This window comes from Coturnix japonica, chromosome 3, assembly GCF_054131305.1.
Source record: "Coturnix japonica strain WE chromosome 3, WE-NBRP24, whole genome shotgun sequence".
NCBI lineage: Eukaryota > Metazoa > Chordata > Aves > Galliformes > Phasianidae > Coturnix > Coturnix japonica.
Window position 1 is genome coordinate 47,104,628 of NC_140665.1, and position 23,080 is coordinate 47,127,707.

General features: G+C 35.3%; 1 protein-coding gene across 5 annotated transcripts in view; it reads left to right on the top strand.

Moving 5' to 3' along the window:
- Positions 1-23,080, top strand: part of ESR1 (estrogen receptor 1) — a 175,167-nt gene that overhangs the window by 129,123 nt on the left and 22,964 nt on the right. For all 5 annotated transcript variants that reach the window (XM_032443212.2, XM_032443211.2, XM_085540908.1 and 2 more), the window contains 1 exon segment: positions 18,580-18,718. In XM_032443212.2, coding sequence (XP_032299103.1) covers positions 18,580-18,718 — 139 coding nt within the window.

Here is a 23,080-nt window from a genome sequence, read left to right on the forward strand (position 1 = left end):
GTCTGTTAGTGCTTTTGAAATGCAGGGAGGCATATTTCCTCTTGCAGAGAAATTTGAAATAGAGACTGTGTGGTGTGTTGTTTGTTGTCAGAAACCCAAGGAGAAGACACTGATACTAAAAGACAGTGAGAACTGGCGGGGGAGTTATATGCATTGAGAGCTTGTGTCAGACTGGGAAAAGCCAAAGCGGAGAAGGAACAGTTCAGCAGAAATGTTCAGAAAAGTACTTAGGGTTTGGCTGCGGGGATGTGTGGGATCAAAAATATAAACAGACAGTGCTTTCAGTAGCTGATATAATAAGATAGAAGACAGTAATTGCAAGAGAAAAAAGGGACAGGGTTTGAGTAACAACTGTGATATTAGAAATATAAGAGGCATCCTAATGCGATGGTTTTCAAACTCTAGGGAGTCCCTAGTCCCTAAGAGTGTATAGAAGTGCATCAGGGCTAAGGTTAGCAAGCTGACCATCATCAAAGATGCTCCAACAGAGAGAAAATGGAACAGGATCAGAAGAAGAAGACAGCTGAGAATCGTCCAGATGAACCTATATTAACTTCCTGGGACTCTTACTTATTCCTAGGGCTCCTGCTGGAGGACAGAAATTTGCTCAGCTGTGCTTTGAGGATGAAGTCTTTTGCTGTTTCCTTTCCCCCTTGCCATAGAAAGAACCTAGTATTGTTTACTTGCTATCCCAGTTCCAGTTCTTCTTTTAAGATATACACTTCAAGCTTCATGCTGCACTCTTCCCCCAGGAATTTCATGGCTGAGCGAAGTATGAGAACATGTTCAAGCTGGGTAATTCACTTCCCAAACTTCCCAAACGGGAAGCAGAGTGAGAAGGAAGAAAGTAGTTAATTAGAAATCCACTGCCCCAGGTTGACTTCTCATCATGAAGTTTTCTATCTACAGGTTAAGGGTGTTTGGAGTATGAATAGTTGGCTGTTAATAACATTAAGTATCTACTCTTTCTATCACATTTTTTCATCCCAAAATTTTAACAAGAAGTTACATCTTGACTGAATTTCCAAAATGACATTTAAAATTTTCTCGTGTTACTCCTCGTGGTTTGAGTGGAATGCTGTGTGCAGCCCAGGGCTTGTCCATGTGACTTGTGAGAGGCTTTTTAGATAAGAGAGCTGTGTGGGTATAGGAGAAGCTTTAGCAGGGAAATTTTGCTGTAAGCAATATGCCCAAGAAATGTAGAGGAAGACGAACTGAGGCAGTTAAGTAGATCACAGGCATTAATACATGAGGATGAGTGAAAGCCTACAGTGAAATATTTTTATGTACACAAGCAAAAAAATATGACTTGTTTCCTTCCTCTGCCTGCAGCATATCTAGTGTTCTTCAAGCCCATCAGCATCCTCAGCTTGCCATATGGATAACTATAAGGAATTTGTTACAGAGATAAATATGTAAAGATTGAAATACTGTATTGCTTTTCCATGATTACAGGTAAATCACTGGTCTTCTTTGGCCAGGTAGTGACTGATTCTCCAGTTTCCTTGTTGCACGAGGATCTTGATCTAAATGCTTCCCATACTATTTTGAAGACTTTTTCTTCTTCCGATGTGGACCTGCTTGTTGGTTTACCTAGTAGGATTATAAGCAAATTTCATTAGGTGATGCTCCTAATCAGAAATAAATAAAGTCTTTGAATAAGCTCAGAAGTATATCCTTGAAGTTTTTCTAATGCATAGCTTGCAACATTTAATATATATATATATATTTAGTAGATTTTCTCATACAGTCCTAAGGTTAATTGTTCAGCTTTCCAGATTATATTTCTTTGACCAGAATGAGATTCTAAAGAATAAGTCATGAGTTGATACTGTTACTTGAGTGCGTTTGTTTGCGTTCATTTTTTGCAAAGTCCTGTTGTTACAGTTAAGATCTCTACTTCTTGTGTGAGGTGATATTTTTTTCAGAAACATGATAAATGTCAGTTGTTCTTTCCTACACTGTAACTCCTAGAAAGTGCTATATTGTCCTCTTGTTCACTAAGATGAATTTGCATGGAATAGTGACTGTCACAAACTGTGAAATGAAGCATGTTATACAGCCTTCTAAGCATCTCAGATTTACAAAAGATATAATAAGATACAAATTCATAAATTGATAAAAGTCACAAAAACTGTCTTTTACTTACTTGTTCTTCACAGCTGTAGTTGTAACGGCATAGGATGAAAAAATGGCTGTGGCTATTCTATTTAAATGTATTTTTGTTAAGATGGAGGTGAATACATGTGTTTCAGATGTATGCATTACTGAAAATTGGAAACTAGATAACAACATTTTTCATGATATTTATGTAATAAATCAATAAAAGTAGAAATAAATAGAGATAAATACCAGTACGTCATTTTGAATGCTATAGTGTTTGCTCTCCTGGAGAAGTCCTTCTTCCCTTTGTTTCTGGAAGGAAATAGTTTGAAAAGCAATTATTAAAGGGCTTCCAAAGTCACCCATTTATTAGTTCAGCACAATAAGTGTCTTCTATCCTTGGTGATTTTTCATCTTTAAATAGCCTCATTTAGAGTTCAAATAAATATTTTCATCTAAATATCTTTGAAATTTGTATGTGTTTAAATAGAAATTTAAATCTGAATATGAACTTAACCTGTAAATCTCTGTTTCTACAAATATACATGTATCCAAATATTTTTTTATGAGATTATATGAAGTTCTTGGTGGTTTGGACACCAAGACCCAAAATACCATTACAATGCTGACTCTGCTCAGCCCTTTGAATTTGATTTCCAAGGTCTAATACATATGTAAGTAATTTTATTTACCTTTCTTTGTCATATAGTGATAGATAGAAAATAACATCCAACAGTTAAGAAGGATCTAACATTCTTTTAACAAAAAAATCCTTATGTAATGGAGTTAATTGTACACTTAGTAACTTGCATGCTCATTTCATAATAAATGTTAGAAGATGAAATTCTGTTGATTTTTTTTTTGAAAGAGAGAGACAAATATAAGCATCTGTAGTAATAATTTTGATATTTTTTTAGCCAAAAATTAACAACATGAAATGCTTAAATTGTAATATTTTATTTCTAAATGTAATGAACCTTTTATAAAAAACATTTTCTGGTATTTTCCTTTAGTTGATAAGTAATTTACACTCTTGGATGAACATATCTGTCTTTGAGGTTTCAGCTATGCTGATCACTGGTGCTTTCCAAGAAATGCTCATTAATTTCCACTCTAAGTAAACAGTAAGTAATAATCCTTCCTGATTTATTTATTTCTTAAAATAATTTACAAAAGAATATGCGATTGTTGGAAAGCACTGATGCGTTATGTGTGCATCAGTTTGTACTCATTGTTCCAATTTCACATAATTCAAATAAATTGGCCCTTTTTACTTGATATTTAATAAATTCAGTCTAATTTTTTAAAATTTCTCTCCAGTACTACATCTCCGAACATAATCGGCTGTAATTCCATCTTAGAGGTTATATGTATATTATCTGTATTAGTTTTCTGTTCAAGTGAGCCATTTACCAAGTACTCATATTGGATATATCAGGGTTTTTGAGAAATAATTAGGAAAGATTTATTGTAGACTTTTTTTTGGAAAGGCTCTTGCCCTGCCTGTATCATTACAATGGTGAAGTATAGGACACATCTGTTACACAGTTCATTCATTTTCTGAATATCACCCCAGGAAATGAATTATGAGTGTAAAGCGTGTGTTGTTTTGTCTGTCTGTTAGTTTTTAACTGCTGAGAATTCAAGTTAATGAAAGCATATCCCACAGTGGAATGGCGAATGAGAAATCTCCAGAATTTTCCTCGTCTGAGTGGCTGTAAGAAAACATTGTCTCCTTTCTTCCTTCTAGAAAGTGCTATTCCTTCTAATAAACATAGCCTGTCCTCAGCAATGAGATGGAGAATAATTATTTATTACTATAAACAGAGCTTGGTTCTAGACCGGTAGATTTGTAAACCTCTTGAAGAGTCTTATAACCAGGAGGGAGAATGAAGATCTTGAATGTGTCTCATTGTCCTGTTCCCTTTCCCCACTGTAGTACTGCTGGGTATGTCGGTGAAACTCTGCAGTTCTTCCGGTTACCTTGTTAATCCAGTAGGATGCTATTAGGTGCAGAAATAAAGCTAATATAGTAAGGATTACAGTTCAAAATCTAACTTTGACTCTAGGCAAACTGACGTGTTCCCCACTAAATTATATTCTGAAGCATTTGAGGTGATTAAGAAAAAATAATATTAAAGATACCTAAATTTTTTTGATTCATAAAATAGGGAATGTGGCATCCTAGGCTAATTAGAACTTTCCAAAGAATACTTAATCTCATCAATATGGTATCAATTATGGTAAGTATTAAGATAAGTACTCTAGAAAGGGAAGTGCTTGGCTCTGTTTTTATACCTTCTGGGTATTCATATAAACAGAATTGTGTAGAAACATTGGCTGACAAGAATGCCAAATGTTCACTTATTCTTTTTTCTCCAAGCACACATGCAGAGTTGTGTTATTTTACTCTGGGCCTTATGGAAAGAGTGTTGCCTCACTGCTGGGATCACTATTATTGCTCCTGGCTTATCCAAAGCTTCTGTGTGTATAACATTTGTGTAAAACTCCCTTGTAATATGCCATAGTTTATTGATGCCTAAACTGTTTGTTTGCTGCATGGGAATGCTAAGAAGCATGCTAAATTTCCCTACTGTGAAACAAAAAACAGGAGATTCTTAGCCTACAGGTATAAATAAGAAATAAATCTGCTATGTTCTTAGTATAATGCTCTATGTTTTCCTGCTTTGCGCCTCATCAGTATGCGTCTCTTTGCCATACCGTCTCTTACAGGAATTTTACTTTCTGCTTTATCCAAGTGTTATGCAAGGCTATCTTGAGAATTGATCTTTGATATCATTAAGTACCTCTAAGAAAAAATGAATTACTGATGATACTGTAGTATATTAAAATAAGTAACTTGTTTGAAATCTGCTATGTTACGCAGCTTTGTTTCCACTCTATACATTTTTGTTGTTGATTTTAAAGGGACCACTTGTACTCAAGTGTTCGAGAAAGATCCTCACATTAGAATGAGACATTGCCAGGCAACATAAGTACATTTCCCTTACTATCTCCCTCCAGCAGACAGTTCAGTCAAAGTGCTCTCTTTTTTTTTAAACTCCAGATGAAGCTTTTGTACCTTGTTTACCAGTGGTAGGCCTTTGGAGAGATTTTGGTAAAACTCCATTGTTGCTGTCTGATGAACTGAGATCTGCTTTTCTTCAGCTGACAGTGAGTAATTTTTACCAGCTTTCCTAGGAGATATTTCATTTATGAGTAATGCTGCAGAGTATCTTTTAAATGTTGATGCTAAGTAGGTGGGAGACAGTGGTATTAGCTTGTCATTAAGTCTAACAACTCTGAAATCACTCAGTACTGGATGTCAGAATTATTGTGCTTTCCTGGATATTTCAGTATAATTCTGATAAGATTTCTACATTATTACTTGTGTGATATTGTGTCCCTCAGGTTCAGATTAAGAATAATTTATGTATATAGGGATAGAAGTACAGTTAAGTATGAATGTTTGCAACATCATGTAGGTAACAATCAGATTATATTTGCTGCTTCATGGCTCCTACACCAACTATAGTGGTTTTTTTCTACCCCTGAAGACAGGAGCCTTTAGCTTGTTAAGATCTATGTTACACTCAATGTGTGTCTTCAGGGTTTAGTATAGTAACACTTGTCATAAAACAATTTCTATGACAATGTCTGAAGTGTGGCTCCATTTCTTGACCATAGCTGAAGGTTTTATTCTTACCTGTCAAATTCCCATTCCATATCAGGTGAAAGCAAAAATAAAACTAAAGGAAACAATGTTTTCTCTGTAAATGAGATATGGGTAAAAAGTACCTTTTTTTTTTTTTTTTTTTTTTTTTTTTTTTTAATAGATGGAAAAAAACATAACATTATAATATTAAAGGAAACTTACTGAATTTAAGTTGCACATTTTTCTTCTAATCTTTAATTTCTGCTATTGTAGTTATTAGATATTACTGTGATATGTTTAAGTAATGGAATTCCATGCAACTTTCCAGTCCTGACAAAGGATGACAAATAGGGTTTATAGGTCCAGTTAGTTTGGATGATCCTGAACACTTCCAAAACTTTTCCAGATGTCTCCATCGGAGTCGTGAGAATAATTAATATTTTTGTTTCCTGTCAGTTCTAAACAATAAAAAAGAACTATTTCCACTCAATGCAAAAGGACATTTTAAAAAATCTTTTTGGTAAACAATAAATGTTTCAGGTAAAAGGAATACATTTAATTAAAATTTTGAATATTTTTGTTGCTGACTTAAAATGAAAACAAGAAAAAAAATCCTAGTTTTCACTGAAGTTTAGGTAGCTTTCACAGTGTTGAGGAGGAGTAGGTGGAGTGATGAAAACTAAGGTACTTGAAGGAAATGTGTATTCCCTGCTAGAATTCAACGTGTATTTATTCATTTATTTTTATTTAATGAAACTTGACGAGTTCTCCAGACCCTTTTAGATTTGTCAACCTGTTGCTTACTAATATAAATATTCTATTAGTTTGCTTCCAACCAGGTCCAATTTCAGTGCAATGTCACGGGAGTAGTATAGGAACTTCCAGACGAGGTGGTTGTTCTCTGAGAGCAATGCACATGTTTTGTGTTCAGATAGAGAGCTGCTCTGTTTAACAAGTTTCTTGTGGTTGCCTGAGGCTTAGCAGCACTGAAAGATTCCTTGGATTTGTTATCTGTTGAAGAAGAGTGTGCAAAAAAGGAGCTTTAAGTGAACGATGTGTTTTCTGGGAACATGCTGCTTGCTAACTTATTAGGTTTCTCTGGACAAGAAAATGAATATAAATGGCCAGCTGCATTCCAGTGTCTTGATTTCCTTGTAATGTATTCCTTTGCTCTGTCACATGGTGACACTCCCACACAGCTGCTAAAATGCTTTTGTTGTTGTAGTGGTTAAAGGAAATTGCTGCAATTAATTTTGCTGTCTTTCTTCTCTTTGATGTGTCATTACAATTTCTTGGATAATTTTTCAGAGATTGGGTTAAGTTCAAAACCAGCCATGGAGGGACAAAAAAGTATAGGAGGGGAAAACATTTGAGCCCTATTTATGTATAATTATGTTTCCGTTTTGGTATAGGTATAGCAATTTAAGGAATACAAAGCGATACATATACATTTGTTGTTTCTGTTACTCATATAGTAGTGCAGTAGGCAAAAAATATGACTTCACCAAAACTGGACAATCTGAAGAAATAAAATGGATGCAGGTGCCTCAGTTGAGCTAGTTTTATTTCCTAATCACTATAAAGAATGACCAGACCATGAACTCTGAGGTTATGCTTCATTTCTTGGGTACAGCACATTATGTTCTGAGCAGTTTCTATTTGTAGTCTTGAAGCAGTTCTAATCTTCAAGTTCTGTATAGACTTGACAGTTTTTCCTTCTCTTCCTTGAGTTGCCAAATAATCCACTTTTCTGCTAGTCCCAGATGCTTCTGAAATGAATGTAATCATTTCAGTAGTAAGTACTGTACATAGATTCTGGGATGAAATAAACTGTGGAGCAGAAAACTTGGTGCAATTTATTTATTTATTTAATGAATGAAGGAGAGGGGAGCCTTCCCATTTTAACCACCTGAAAATTGTAGTCAAACTAGATGTTAAATGCACAACTGGTATTTATCAAGCTTCCAGCTATGGAGAGAGGTAGAAATTGTAACAGTGAAAATTTAATTCACAAAGACAATCAACAAAGCTAGCAGTCGTTACTTTCAGCTTCTAGTTGCTTCAAAAATAAATAATGCTAGTATAGAAGTATAGATGATGGTGGTCTCTGTGTTACCTTGAAAGGATAATTTTACCTCTATCCAAAATTCTCTTGGTAGTGTAATAACAACCTTCAGGTCCTTCTTGTGGCTCTACTAATCAGTGGAACAGAAAGAATCAAAAACAGAACAAAGGACCTATTTTTAAACTCTAGCATTTGAGGTGCAGAGAATTTAAAGCAAGCTGCCTCTATTTAGACTGAGTCTCTAGACTCACTTTAACCAAGTCTCATTCACTTGGCACTCCTACCCTGACACCCAGCAGCTACCAGCACCTGTAGCATACCTGCACTGCCTTTGTCTGCTCTGAGGGTTTTCACAAACTTTTTCATGAGCCAGGACTGCAGCAAATACCATTAGTAAACTAGGAAGTATTACCATCTGATCTTTGTTTTTAAACACTTCCTCTGATAACTGTGTATTGAGGCACACTAAAGATCATTTAGAGTGCTGTGAAAGAGTCTACTCATCTGCTTCGTTTGGTCCCCCTCCAGTGATTATATGTTTTCTTAAAAACTTGATGAATAATAGTTTAAGGAGAGCTTTTGTACAAATGATTGTTCATTACAGTCACAAAACCACTTCTTATTTACAATTGACTGTGGTTGGACCACAGATGTACTTTAGTAAGGAGGTCTCCTGGATGCAGCTGGGCATGCAAAAAAAAAAGCTGAGTCATTCTGGACATGACCTCAAATCTTGGAGCAGGTTTACACCAAGGGTTCATCCAAGGTGGCTGGTGTTCCTTGGCTGCCTGTTGCTCGCCTGTCATTGCTTCTCCATGCTGGGATGTTTTATCCATTGGATGAGAACAATTAAACCAATAGCATAGACCAGGAGAGTGGCAGCCTAGTGGAAAGAGATGGGGAGTAGAACGAGGTGGAGAGAACAGCTTGTATTTATGAGTGTGTCTTTTGTGTTCATAAAAGTCAGGCAGGAATGTGTAGCCAGCCTCAAGGATTATTTTAGCTGGATCTGCTTTTGATGAAAAACATTTTGCATAGCAGTGACCTCTCAAAAAAAGTTATAGATAAAGAACAACAACAACAACAACAACAAAATAAAACACACAAAAAACACAACAAAACACGAAAAGCAATCAAACCTACTTGCAATTGGTCTGAGTATTGATATAAATTTAGGATAACAGAATCAGCTCTTGTATAGTAAAAATAAAAAGATATATTATTTAATTCTGCGTAATTTAGTCAGCAACTAATAAATTTTGTGTAGCATCCTCTCTCACTTTTGTAGGGAAAAATTCAGAGGACATGATGCAAGCCTTTCCATGTAGTTGAAGATCCATCCTTGCACTTAATATCACTAGGACTAGGTTTCATTCTGCTGCTTTCAGTATGCAGGCAATGTCCTCTACTTTTTAGTTTGCAAGCCTGGACACCCTGAGAGATAGCACAGCAGTCAGTGATAAAGGAACCTATCTCACTGTTAAAGTGTAGCCTGAGTCTTAGACATTCAGGTTGCAGTCCAGGCATGAATGATAGTTAACATACTTAAAATAATGAATTTTGTAGTGCTGTAAGAAAGTGTTGTTCAGTAATTAACATTTTTGTTGCTCTTTTGAAGTGCTGCTTTTGGTACAGAAAATATGTACACATATTTCTCTTTGCTTTATTAAGACAGCATGATAAACTTTTGTTAGTAAACTGGCAGTCAGACTTCACTAATAATAATCTTGTACTGCTGTTACTGATATTATTAACAACTTTAAAATGGACTGTGTAGATGGGGAAGGATGCTTAGGTCTAGGAAGTTCAAATACAGGCAGTTGCCTTTTCTGGACTATAGAGCATGTTAAAACCAAGAAAGTTTTCATGCTTATTTAATGCACTGCAGACAGGTTGTCTACTCACAGTCTAAACAGTTTTCCCTCAGCTCTAATTTGGTAGCACTTTATTTCCTGTACCACTCTGTGGAAAGCTCAGTTGTTTCTGATTTTCTCCTTTTTGCTGATGTGCAAGAAAGAGATCTTGCACTTGTGTTCAATGAGGCTTCTCCATCGCAAAGATTTTGTGGCTGAAAAGATGTGCGTGAAGAGCTTGCTACACCTCCATCCTAATCCTGTCGCCTCTTGGATGAGGCACTTAACCTCTTTGTGTTCTGTCTATAAAATACATTTAATAATGCTTAATGGCTTTACCATCCTTTGAAAATGCGAAGTGCTATGTGAGTGCTGATTACTTTTATTGTGTTCCCTGATGGGAGGCCTCAAAATATTTGTGTTAACTAGTGCTGCTAATGCATTTTCTGGAATAATCTTAGTTAACAAAGTGAAACAGTTGCAAAATAAAAACTGCATTAGCTGAGGTAGATGTGGTGACAAATGCAAAGGAAGTTGGGACGTTAAAACACAGCCTTGCTGCCTGTGGTGGTGCTCCCTTTCAGCCATGGCTGGAGATACATTTTCAACCCAGGCTCTCTCTCCAGACTGTGTCCATGCAAAGGAGAGCCCAGGGAGGGAAGAACCTCATGTTTTGGAGATATGACCTGACCACCAGCTTGGGGCAAACCCTACACATTCGCACAAAATGTTTGAAATGGTTCTCATTCATCTGAGAAATTCTTTTTTCGATTGTCACAATGTGACTTTTAAGTGGAGGCAGATGGACAAGCTCCTAGGAATGGGATCCTAAATAAACATGACAAATGTAATGCCTGCAACATCCCTAACTCAGGCTTTGTTTATGGGTGTAAATTGTGATTGTTATTGTGCAGGAATTAATTTAGAGATATTGAAGTGTAAAGAGGGAAATGTATATTTGTATAAAAGTATATTTTTAATAGGAATTGCAGTAATTAACAGCAGATGCTCTCTTCTCCGATCACTTTTCATTTCTGCCAGACTTTTTAGGTTTAGAAGAGACAATTTATAAATTTGGATTCATATTTTGATATATTATAACTACACAGGCAGTGGAAATAGAGAATTATGAAAGAGATTGCAGAGTGTGCCACTTGCTTGGGTGTTTGCCTTTCAGGCTTTTCTCTCAGCAAAATGTAACTATTTTTTATCTGTCTCTATCAACAGAAACAAAAGTAATATTCCATTAGAAAAATGAATATACAAGACTATTTTGTAACAAAATATTTGAATCCAAAACGTTGGATTTTAGAGCTTTTTGGCCTTCAGACCTCAAAATGTATCCTGATTTAAAATATTTCAGTAGTATAGAACATTAAGACAATATGTCCATCCCATTCTTATGCACCTTGAGGAAGGAGAATTTAATAAAAGTTCATTACAATTTTGATCTGAACATCTATTGAATAAAGTAGGACTAAGCAGCATTCCAACATCTATTGAATAAAGTAGGACTAAGCAGCATTCCAACATCTATTGAATAAAGTAGGACTAAGCAGCATTCCAAAAATTAGCCTTGCAAAAGCTGAGATAGTGGAAAATAGTGTTTATGATTCTCTGTCTCACTTCTTGAACTATTATTTGCTCTGCTGTTGTTGTGTATGGAAAAGGCTGTCGTATAAGGTCACAGTGCAAGTTTCAGCTACATTTCAGCTACATTAAGTAGCTTCATAGCATAGTCTTAAGGGTTGAGAATTCTGAGCAATCTGTGCAAGTTCAGACCAAAGTGTTATATGCTAGATAAATGCATAGACATGGGCTCACTTCTCTTCTTGAAGAGACTGAGCACAGACATCATGGAGCTACAGCTAGCACAGATTTCTCATTCTGATTGAAGAGTGATGGCTGAGCTATTGATTTTTCAGTGTCTTTTAGTTTGGGAGAAACACATGCTCTTTTGCCATTTTCTGGGAGTTTCTTCGGAGAAGAACATGCTGTGGGACTTATTTTTCCATTTGTCTGTTTCATCTGTGCAGATATTTTTGCCAGTATGAACCTGTCTTATTTTGATTGTTTTATTGAATGGTTGCTAGCTCTCAGGTAGCAGCATTTGTCATTAATTTCCTGCTGTCTCTGCCAACCTAATTAGCGCTTTGTTTCAAATGTGCCCTATTATTTGATCATTGCATAGCTGAAATGCTGTATTGAACTGTATATAACAGCCTTTTTCTGTAGCTACTACTTCTCAAAGCACTGCAATAAGATAGAAAAAGAAAGTGGTTCATGTGTGCAAGTATAAGGGAAGGTGTAAGAATGTTTTGCCTTCTCAGGACATTTTTGTAAAGTATACTATGCTATATATATTTTTTTTAATTATAGAAAAGACTGCAAAAAATTCTGATGCTACCAATTCCAAAACTTTCCAGACAAGTGAACAGGAGATTTAGAAAAGGGATAACATTTGGAAAATTATAGTTGGGCCAGCTATATATACCTTATCTGGAAAAAAGCAATGAATAGTGATGATAAAAATTGCAGATGATATTGAATTTACACAGGTGTTGAAGATGAGCCTGAATTAAAAACTGTGCAGTCCTAGTTGCACTATCTCCAAAAGAGTATAAAAGAACTGAAAAATGCTCAGAGGACAGCATGAATTCAGCAATGAATACGATACTTTTCATGCGAGGAATGACAGTGTCTCCCATTAAAATAATTAGATGTGCCAAATCTAAGTTACCGTGTTTTCAGTACTTTTTTTTCCCTCTAGCATTAGGAGATTATAATTTCCAGTGCTAATTTAGAGTATGAAACTTTTTACCAGAGAGTATTACTGGCAGAGTATATAAAAAATCTGAAGTAGACTAAAAGTATATACATGTGTTCAAAAAAGAAGCTGGGCAAACCTGGAGGAAGAAAATTTGAGGGTCATTAAGTACAAAAAGACCATCTCTGGCTCTGAAAGTCCCTGAGCCACATACTACTTCAGCCTGAGACATCTTTCTCTAGAAACATGACGTTATGTTTGTCCTGCTGTTTGTTCTTCCATAAGCATCTGGTATCAATTGCTGTTGTAAATCGGATACTTTGCTAGATGGACCTTTGATATTGCTTTAAAAGCTTTTTACTGCTTTTGATTTACTTTCTCGCAAAGCACTTGGAATCAGAGTCATTCCTTATAGAAAAATGTTGTTTATTGTCTTGCAAAAATTGCTTGAAATTCGGTTGTGCGAATAGAAATAGTCTTGATACTGTATAATTGTGTCTTTAAGAGTCTCAATAGAAGCTGCAAAATACTGATAATTAAAAGATCTCCAAATGTTAGTAAATACCCAGTGGAGGATTTATTATTGTAGGGCTAAATCTGCAGTCATCGAGTCTTAGAGAGTGGTAATAATTAGGGAAATTGTTTCTGACAACATAAAATGCTTCTTATTAAGTCAAAAGTCATTAAGATAAATTGTGAATTTATTAATTTCAAGGTATCTGATTGCTATCATTTTACATATTATGGAATCATAGAATGGTTTGAGTTGGAATGGACCTTTAAGATCATTGAGTTCCAAACCCCCACTATAGGCAGGGCCGCCTCCTACTAGACCAGGTTGCTCAGAGCTCCATCCAGCCTGGCCACTCTCGAGGGAGAGGGCATTCACAGCCTCTCTGGGCAATCTGTTCCAGTCTCCCTAAACTCACAGTACAAAATTTCCTCCTAATATCTTGTCTAAATCTACCCTCTTCCAGTTTTAAATCATTTTCCTCTTGTTCTATTGCTACATGCCTATATAAGAAAGTCCCTCCCCAGGTTCTCTGTAGGCCCCCTTCAGGTACTGGAAGGTGACTATAACATCTCCTCTGAGTCTTCTCAAGTCTGAAGAGTCCCATCTCCCTCAGCCTGTCATTGTAGGGGAGGTGCTCTGGTTATCTTCATGGCTTCCATCCGGACCTTCTCCAGCAGTTTAATGTCCTTCTTGTGTTGGGAGCTCCTTAACTGAATGCAGTACTCCAGGTGGTGCCTCACAAGAGCAGAGTAGAGGGGCAGAATCACCTCCCTCAATGTTTTGGTCACCCTTCTTTATATTGTGTGTATTGTTATAAATGTATGTTACAGTAACAGTAGTTGGAAACCATCAGAACTTTACTTGGTCCCTACTGAAAACTAACATGCAAACAAAAAGGTCTTGTGCATTAAACTCTTCTCTGTTATTGTCAGATTTGTTATAATATTTGTTATGCTGGTGGTGTTTTACCTAACACTCCTTCCAGCAGTCCTTGTGCTCCTTCATGGTGACATATGTCTTTCAGTAGTGATTCAAATTCCTATATTACAAAGAGGTTTTCTTATGCCTTTTATATGTGTTTATTTATTTTTTCGAGGATGATGGAGCAATATGGCTTTAGATTCCCAACTCTATTTTCACCTCTAGAGACTCATGCTTACCAAAAAACTTTATACAGATTTTTCATCCATGGATCTGCTGCTTCTTCCTGTCTGGAAGAGACTTATTTGTAACACGTTATCACTGATATGGAATGTGTTGCTGCTTTATATTAGCAAGTATAAACACTTTAGTTTCAGTTTCCGGTGTTTTTGATTATTTGTTTGTTTTGCATATAACCAATATAATTGCCACCTACTCTTAGCTGAATGCTCAGAACACCTTTCTGGCTTTTCAGAAGTTCATATTTCCACATATATACAAGAGCTCATGGAACAATTATTGTGCTCAGTGTAGGCAGTCCCTCAAAAGTACTGTTAATTTGTCTGTAAATTAAATAGGGATGGTCTAGGCAAGGCTTTTAATCCACGACTGTTTTGTTCCTGGCAGGCACAAGATGTGTGGATGGCTCTGTGGTTTTTGGCCACACAGGGTTTTCATATATATAAAAATGCCATGAAATTGGTGAGTCCACTAAATGGAACCAAATATAGTTTATGTATATAAACTACAATTAATTTATCACCAGTGAAGTGAAGGTCTTTCTCTTTCCTTAAAGTGTAGTACCCGAAAATTCAGAATTCAACATTTTCTTTATAAACTTGTCAGCATTAAAAAAACACTATTTGGGAATGCAGTGCACGTCAACACATAATTTTGGTAACATTAAAATGCAGGATGCTCTAAATGATGAAGTGAGTAATGATTTATTCATCATTTAATTTACCCTCTTGTAACATTATTCTGAACAATTTTGCTTGAACAAGAGAATGTCTTAAAATAATAATTAAATCTTGATTAGCATTTTGAATGACAGCAAATTCACAGAACCTTATTATGTTGCTCAGATAATAACTGCTTCATTTGTCAAGAATGGTCCTCTCAGTTTTAGTCTGGCTTGGAGCACATTAAAGTATGAGCTTCTGTAAGTTATGACAGTATTTTTTGTAATGCCTTTTTCTTTATATTTATAAAATGCAAACCTTCAACCCCCTTAACCTATTTGGCTTAAAGTGTAACAAAATTCCTGGTATTTCTCACTAGAGGGCATGTTTTTCAACGCTTTATCATTTTGACCTTTTTCCTATTTTATTTTTGTTTTTAATCATTCTGTCTATCTTCTTTTCTTCCAAGAATGGTTATCAGAATCAGGTAGCACAGAGGTAATTTAGCTAACTTCATTACCCTCTTGGAGTTTCCATGGAGTTTTATGAAGTTCCTTCTCTTTGTAGATGCAGCTTCATATTGGGAAAAATTCTCCATTATTTCCAAGTTCTCTTTAGAGTTGTTACTGTTAAATTTTATATACAAGTCTAATGTTCTTGGTTTAAAATTTCTCTCTTTACAAGGTTAGATTTTTTTTTATTCCTTGTTTTGTTTTGTTTTGTCTTTTAATGAAGCTAGTAAGTGATCTATGTTCTGACACTACTAACCTGCTTATTGTATTATTTTCCACTTACTGTCCTGCCAACTTAACTTAACAGTTTTTGCCTTTTCCTTTGTCATCATGGAAAAAAAAATGGCCAGGGCAAAGAAGTAAGCTGTATGGGGTTCTAGAAATACTTAATTACTCTTCTTCATATGTAATTTAAAATATTTGAATTCAGTTAATCTGTTTTATGTTTTTATGAAAATAAATATCTTGTTAAAGTCTGTTTCATCAAAACGTATTTTTATCTACTAAACTCATAATGAAAGCCATCAAGTCTATTTGCTAAGATTTCCGTGAATTACAGTTGATGTGCATTATTATATTACAGATTTACACCTTCAGCAATCAAGGCTTTTGTGTTGGCTGTTTTATTATAGAGCCCAAAGATGTCAAATTGATGGATCGTTTAATCTTTTCAAATACAGACACACCATCAGTTTCTTTTTCATCTTAATTTTCTGAAAACTCACTAAAATAACATTTAATATGCCAGGTACCAAGAATGTTGTTGACCAATTCTTTTAGAACTTTTTAATGTGAAGTATTCATATTTAGCTACTTGAAAAGATTTTATCATCGCTATGAAGTATTTTTCTATTCTCAGAGCAGGCTAACAAAATATTTCTCCTTTACTAAACAAGACAGGTGATTGCTTTTCTACTTTTTTCTCTTTAGTTTTTGTCCAGATCACTTAACCTCTGCATTCTGAAATTTTACAGTAAAAGGCAGTCCAAGATAGTCTGAAGAGCTAAGCAAATGGAGGAAGGACAATTATACTGAAAAAAGAACCTCTTTGTATAAAGATCTTTCCTATTCCTTACTGCTCAGTTGCTTTGTAATGTACAGCTTCTTTTCAGCTCAAAAGACTAATACTTTGTGTTCAGTTTCTTCCTGTGATTTGAATGTCTGTTGATATCATCCTTAAGTTTTTTTCATGTGCTTTGAAGAAAAAGACTAGTTAAAAGTGATTTTGTTCTTGCATTTCAATTGAAAGTAGACTTTAAGTTGTGTTTCTAACTTTACTGACAAACCTTTTAGCATCCAGCATATTATACAAGGACCAGAGTTCTATAATAAAGTGAATTAGCACAACGGCAACAAATTTGTTTTTTCTGAAACGCTTTAAAAAATCTTCTGTTGCAGAAGGATGCACTACCATGTGAAATGATGCCAATATTGCTGGCTGATATCCACTGACTGACAACTTCAAATACTACACTCGTGTGCGTGTCCCTGTGTTGATGTGGTTCTCTTCAGTCTTAGATAAAAATATTATATTACGTGCTGTGATACCAAAGCAATACTTAAGAGGGAAAACAGTGTTGTTTGTGCTCTGTGTATAAACAACTGTTTCTTTCTGCTCGTTTCATTCCTGAGAGTAGTAATCAATGCTTTGTAGTTATTAAAGAAACTACTTTAAGTTTCAGCTTCAGGCTGTTTGGTGACTCAGGCAAATGCCATTTTACCACTGCAACATCTGAAGCTCATCTTTTGGTAATGCATGGAAAAATACAAGGAAAAAAAAAAGAAAGATAAAGCTTTTGTGTTTTCTTTTCTTTTCTTTTCTTTTCTTTTCTTTTCTTTTTTTTTTTTTTTTTTTTTTTTTTTTTTTCTATTTAAAGAATTACTGCCTCCATAAAAATAGCAGGTAATGCAATTGTCTAAATCCATTCCCAGTGTTTGATAGATGAGTTTTATTTAGGAAACATAGGAGCTGTTTACATTTTATTTTATTTATTTGAATGATTGTGTACAAATGGACTGATTAGATCCTAGTTGTTCTCATTAAAAAATAATTGTACCATCAACTGTTCTGAAAAACATATTTTCTAAGTTCTTGTGAGCTTTTTTTTATTCATTTTCTTCTTTTTTTATTTCAAAATCAATACTTCATAGCACAAAATTTGACTTTGGAATGTATCTTAAGTTTTATCTTGAAAAAATAAAAAATAAGAGCAAGACAGGTTATATACTTCCAGTGAGAACAAAACAGTAAAGTAGAAACATTGTCATTTAATGGGATGATATGGTAGTTTACTCTGTAACTTGTGAACTTGTGTTCTGAAGACTAATATGAATTAAATGCACTTGTAAAAAAAAAAAGATCAAAAATACATTTTACACATAACAATGAGTAAAGGATAAATAATATCAGTTTAGAGGGAAATTCTACACATTTCACTATTAGCAAGCTCATATTACTACAGAAAGTTATGCTGAGATACAATTTCCACTTCAATTTCCACATATTTGGGATGAAAGTAATCTTGAAGAGTGGTATTCTCAAAGACGGAATGATATCATCTGTTCAATGAAACAGGCACATAGATTATTGCATATTTGTATTTTGCATTGCTATAAGCCACCTCATTTTGCATTCCTTGTTTCTTGCATTGTTTAAACACAGATTAAGAGAGTTAATCTCCTTCCTCTAGGTGATATAACCCAATATATAAAGAAAATGCCTCATTGGAACATTTGAATTGTGCTGTGATTACTGCTTGTTTACTGATTTATTTGAAATGCTGCGTTAGGCTCACTTCCTCACTGCACTTGCAGTATGATGAATGGTTCACAAGTCTGTAAAACAGTATTTTGCTGGTATTGTTCTGGGATTAGTTGACCAGCGCTATCCTTCCATTTTTAAAAAGGCAATTTCCCATTTTCCCACCATCATAATCTAGGCATTATGAAACTTCTGCATATGGCTGCTCCTTTTTAGCTGTGTGTGCCCATCTTTCCAGGCTACTAGCAAAGGGATGGTGCTGCTCAACTGGCTCTTACCTTGATCTTGGGACAGGATGCCATTAGGACACAACCATGAGCTAGAAAAGGTTAAATGTTTTGTAGACTGGAGACACAGTGGACCCAACAATACATAAAATTCAACAAGAACGTTTGGAGAAGATACAATCCTTTTTACTGTTTTTTTCTTTGTTATCTAGGTCCAATGTACTTTTTTACCTGGTTCTCTGGATGCTGTTGTTCCGCTTACAAAAGTGGAATTTACTGTCTCCAATTTATTCTTTCAGGATTTGTGGATTTAACACTCCATGATCAGGTCCATCTACTGGAATGTGCCTGGTTAGAGATACTGATGATCGGCTTAGTCTGGCGCTCCATGGAACACCCAGGAAAGCTTTTATTTGCACCTAATCTATTACTTGACAGGTAAGTCTGTGTTTTGCTGTTCATTATTTAAGAAAATTAATTTGCATCTACTGCAATCAGATTAATTTTTAGTTTTTAGTTACCTCATTGATACTACAATTTGATGGTATGTCATAAAGCATTATAGAACTGCAGAGGAACACTGGCAGAAAAAAAAACCTAGAAATTATCAGATAACTCATTAAGACAAGGAAAACATCTGAAAGTCATCTGCAGCTGGAGTTACTTTTTTTCAAAGGCAACTAAAAATTCCTCTTATAATCTGTAGTTTGTTGCCAAACTAAATTAAATTTAATACAAATCTGGAACACTAATCACTTTCATCCATGTAATTACTTCTACTTACCTAAAATCCTCAGTCAGTATTAATTAGAATTGGTTTATTCAAGCAATTAGCCATAATTTTTGAAGAAAATCTTGATGGATCAATGTTATTATCTGATGTATTTGCATTTGGTTTTTTCTCCTTTCCACTGGAGTTAAATGCTGTTCTATGTAAGTCTTTTTTAGCCAGTCTTATTGAGATGCTTTAGATGTTTCTAAGTGAGAGATAAAAATATGTAGCTCTGCTATACAAAAATATCCTGGAATTTAGCTGGTTGTCTTCACAAAATCAAAGCAGGAATTCTTGTTATCTCCATTCAGACTCAACTCATGAAAAATTTCAACCTTGAGAGTGTTGAACAGTGAGCAAGGGCTTTGGCAGAAGAGTGTGGCAAGGCTAGGAAGAGTTAGTTAGGATGGAAGAGTGGTCTTAGTTATTACTAGTGCTTTTCTGTTGAAGATACTGAGATAGCAAAGTTGACAGTAGAGAGCTTGTGTGTGGGCATTGGTCACTCCAGTGCAGACCAAAACATGGAGTGAGGCAGCTTTGATCTAGCCATGCCTCTGCATGCCCCTGCGTAGCTGCAGGGGCACTGAGCTGCAACAGGGGGACGGCAGCAAAGTGTCAAGGGCAGCGCCTTCAGCATCTGCAAACATTACTTGGGTGAATGAACCAAAATTGCTAGCAGAAAAACTGTTTCTCTTTTCATTCTCTAAATAAAAAAAAGAAAAAAGAAAAAAAAGAAAAAGAAAAAAGAGAAAAAAAGAAAAAAAAATGTACCACAGGAAAGTAAATACAGCATATTATTAAAAACTTCAAATTGCAATTTAGCTTCAAAGACTAACTCATATGACCCGAATTGCATAATGTATGCTGTGAGGAAAAAACTTCAAACTGAAGAACAGAGCCATGGTGTCATTGTCAGCTAAGAAAAAGAGCTAGGGAAACTTTTGAAACTTCGGTCTTCCTCAGCCAAAAATCCCATGCTCTGAATAAAATAGCATTTGAGCAGTTGATTTGAACAGCTTAATCTCTGCTGGATTAAAGGAAAGAATTTCATCTAAGTGGAGCTACATATTACTTTAGAGGAGAAAATGAATTCATTTTCAAATAAGAAGAAATGTGTTTCTAAGGCATAATATACTGGCTTCACCTTACATGGTAGGGATATTTGCTGACTTTGGGGTGTACTGATATGATTAATAGTTTAATACTTATGTCATAATGAATTAGTGCTAACAATAATTTTATATGCCAAATTGATTTAGGTGAATTTCCTTTTGAGAATGTTATAGGGTACCTATACATTATTTGGTAGATTTGAAAGGGAAAGACAGAGACAGTTCATCGCCTGAATCAGTGAATTCCTTCCTCTACAGCAAATGTTTGGGAGAACATTAGAGGAAGAGTGCAAAAGTTTGATCCATTTTTTGCTGTTATCTAAGTAATGAAGCAATCTGACTGAGTGGCTAAAATAATCGAAAAGGTGAATTCAGTACATAAATTTTCTTTCATCTGTGCTTTTCTCCATAACCCTTAGCATATTCTTTACAGGATATGTACTCTCTTTTTCCAGTATTTTCATTCACTGACTTCTGTTCTGAATCTCCACCACTCTTAGTCTGTTATCTGATCTATGCAGTTAAAGGCATGTGCAAATACAAATTTAAATCTCAGCTATCATCCAGAGTCACCAACAACAGATATTAAAACCTTGATCTGTCTCTAACCTATGTTTTTGTGGACTTAGTGCAAGTTCAATCTAATTAATATGGAGCTTCACAACACAACACTTGGCCTCTGCCTCAATGACCTGCCGGTGCTGGGCACCCTTTCTGATTTGTCATCTCTCATTTTTCACATTCAGGATTATCTTGTATCTGACAGATTCTTTCTGTCTGACAGATTGTCATTTGTATACATCTGTATGTAAAGCTCAGGTCACTTCAAGTTTTATTACAGGAACGTTTTCCGTCTTGGCTAGATAAATACAGTCTTGCCTGGCTCATATCTGTCTGAAACACTATAAAAATACCATTCCTTCTTTGCCTTTTTTTGAGCAAATCTAATTTTTATTCTTGCAGCTTACTCCTCCTACTTGGATCATATGAAACATCCATTTATTTTTTCTCTGAAGATATCTTAGAGAAGCAATCTTCTTTTCCCATTCTGTGACCTTCTACTGGTTACATTTTCTTATAAGTACATCTATAATTTTCTTATATAACTATTCACAATTAGAAGATTCCTTGGAAGTATCTCTAAAGTAGCTCTTTGTTACTCACTTTAAGTGTCTTGAAATTTTGCTTTGCCTTGTTTTATAAAAAGAAAAAAACAACAACAACAAAAAAAAAACCGTAACAGTTAAGCTGTCAGTATGTTTATACTACAGCTTTCTGTATGGCTGAGTATCATCACATTATCCCTTTCTATTCCCACTCTGCTTTGTAATTAGATTGGACATTCTGTGAGGTAAAGCACTTTTTCTTGTTCAGTTAATGCATTGCCTAAACACTTGTGTCTTGGTTCAAGATCAGGACTTTCAGCAGTCTGCCAGTCACTTGCAGTTAGCACATTTTGGCAGCGTACAACTGATGCTATTAAAGTGGCTCAAATGACAATAATTACAGATTAGAAAATTAACCCTGATTAGGAACAACAATAGTGCATTCACAGAGCTTACATTCAATGTGCAGTATCTGATGCAACAAACTAAAAGGAACCCAGGATAAATGCAAATTTTATATGCAGTTTTTAATAGTTAGTGTCATGTTTGAGGCAAATCTAAGAGTAAAGACTCAAGTTTGCAGTGGGATGAACCAGATGTTTCCCGTTTGGAGGGTTCCCAAGAAGCTAGACCTTAAAAATGTCATCAGACCAGGGCTGAAGTTTGTCAGAACTGACAATAGGCTGTTTATAACTTTGAGGAAAATGTAATGTTTCTTCAGGAATAAGGAGAAGTTGTATGTTATTATATTTTTGAAGCATTTGCTACATGGAAATGTCACGCAGATCAGAGATTGTTTTGAAACATATTTCTAAAGAAACTCATGGCAGAAATAGCTAAACTGCTAACTGAAGTGCATGACTTCTCACCTGAATCATCCTCAGTACCAGGAAAATGGGAAATACAGTGATGCTTTTTAAAAGTTGATGGAATTTCAATCCATCAAGCCTGCTGACCATTATAGGGAACTGATAGGATGCAGTCTAAAGAGAGAACTAGCTGAGGATTGAATAAACATGACATAGCGGTAAGAAGTCAGAGACAGTTTTCCAAGGAGAAGCTATGTATCATAGCCATGAGGGAGCTCTTTCCAGAAATTACCAGGCGTGTTGACAAGGCAGGTATTCCAAAAGTTATTAAACAAGATACAAATTTATTATAGAAAAATGGAAACTGATGCATACAGAAAGAGAAAAATCCTAAACTTCATGTGCTGCACCCTGAGTTGATCTTTCCATCTTGCTGTTGTAATAGTCAGTTTTATGGAATCAGCAATTCTTTGCTCAATAGCAGCTGAAAAGTAAGTAGACTGCAGCTCCCCTCATAGAAATTGTTACAATAGGAAAACAAAAAAAACCAAACACAGCAAATTACCAGAACCTTGGTATTTCATTGTGTAAGTCTGTGCTTTTCTGATTTTTGTTAAGACGGAGTATTGTAAAAACAGACAAGGTACCCAGTGAGACTGCAGGCACAGACAAGCTCTGAAACAAAGGATTACTAAGTAGATTGACTTATCTGTCTATGAAGCTCAGTTGAAGAAGGAAAACAAAGCAGGGATGATAAGAATAGCGTGAAGCCATGAGCAAGTTGAGAAAAAGTCTAGTAATCCACGTGTTACCTTTCCCAATCTAGCACTGGAGGAAATCACTTCAACTTAGCTGATCTACATACCTGCATACCTAGCTTAGGGATAAATACACATTTGATATGAATCAGTCCTGCTGTTCACATTTTATGTTCCAGTGTTTTTTTTTTAATCATTATGGCAAAAATTTCTAGCACAAATTATTCTAGAGTGCTAAAAAAA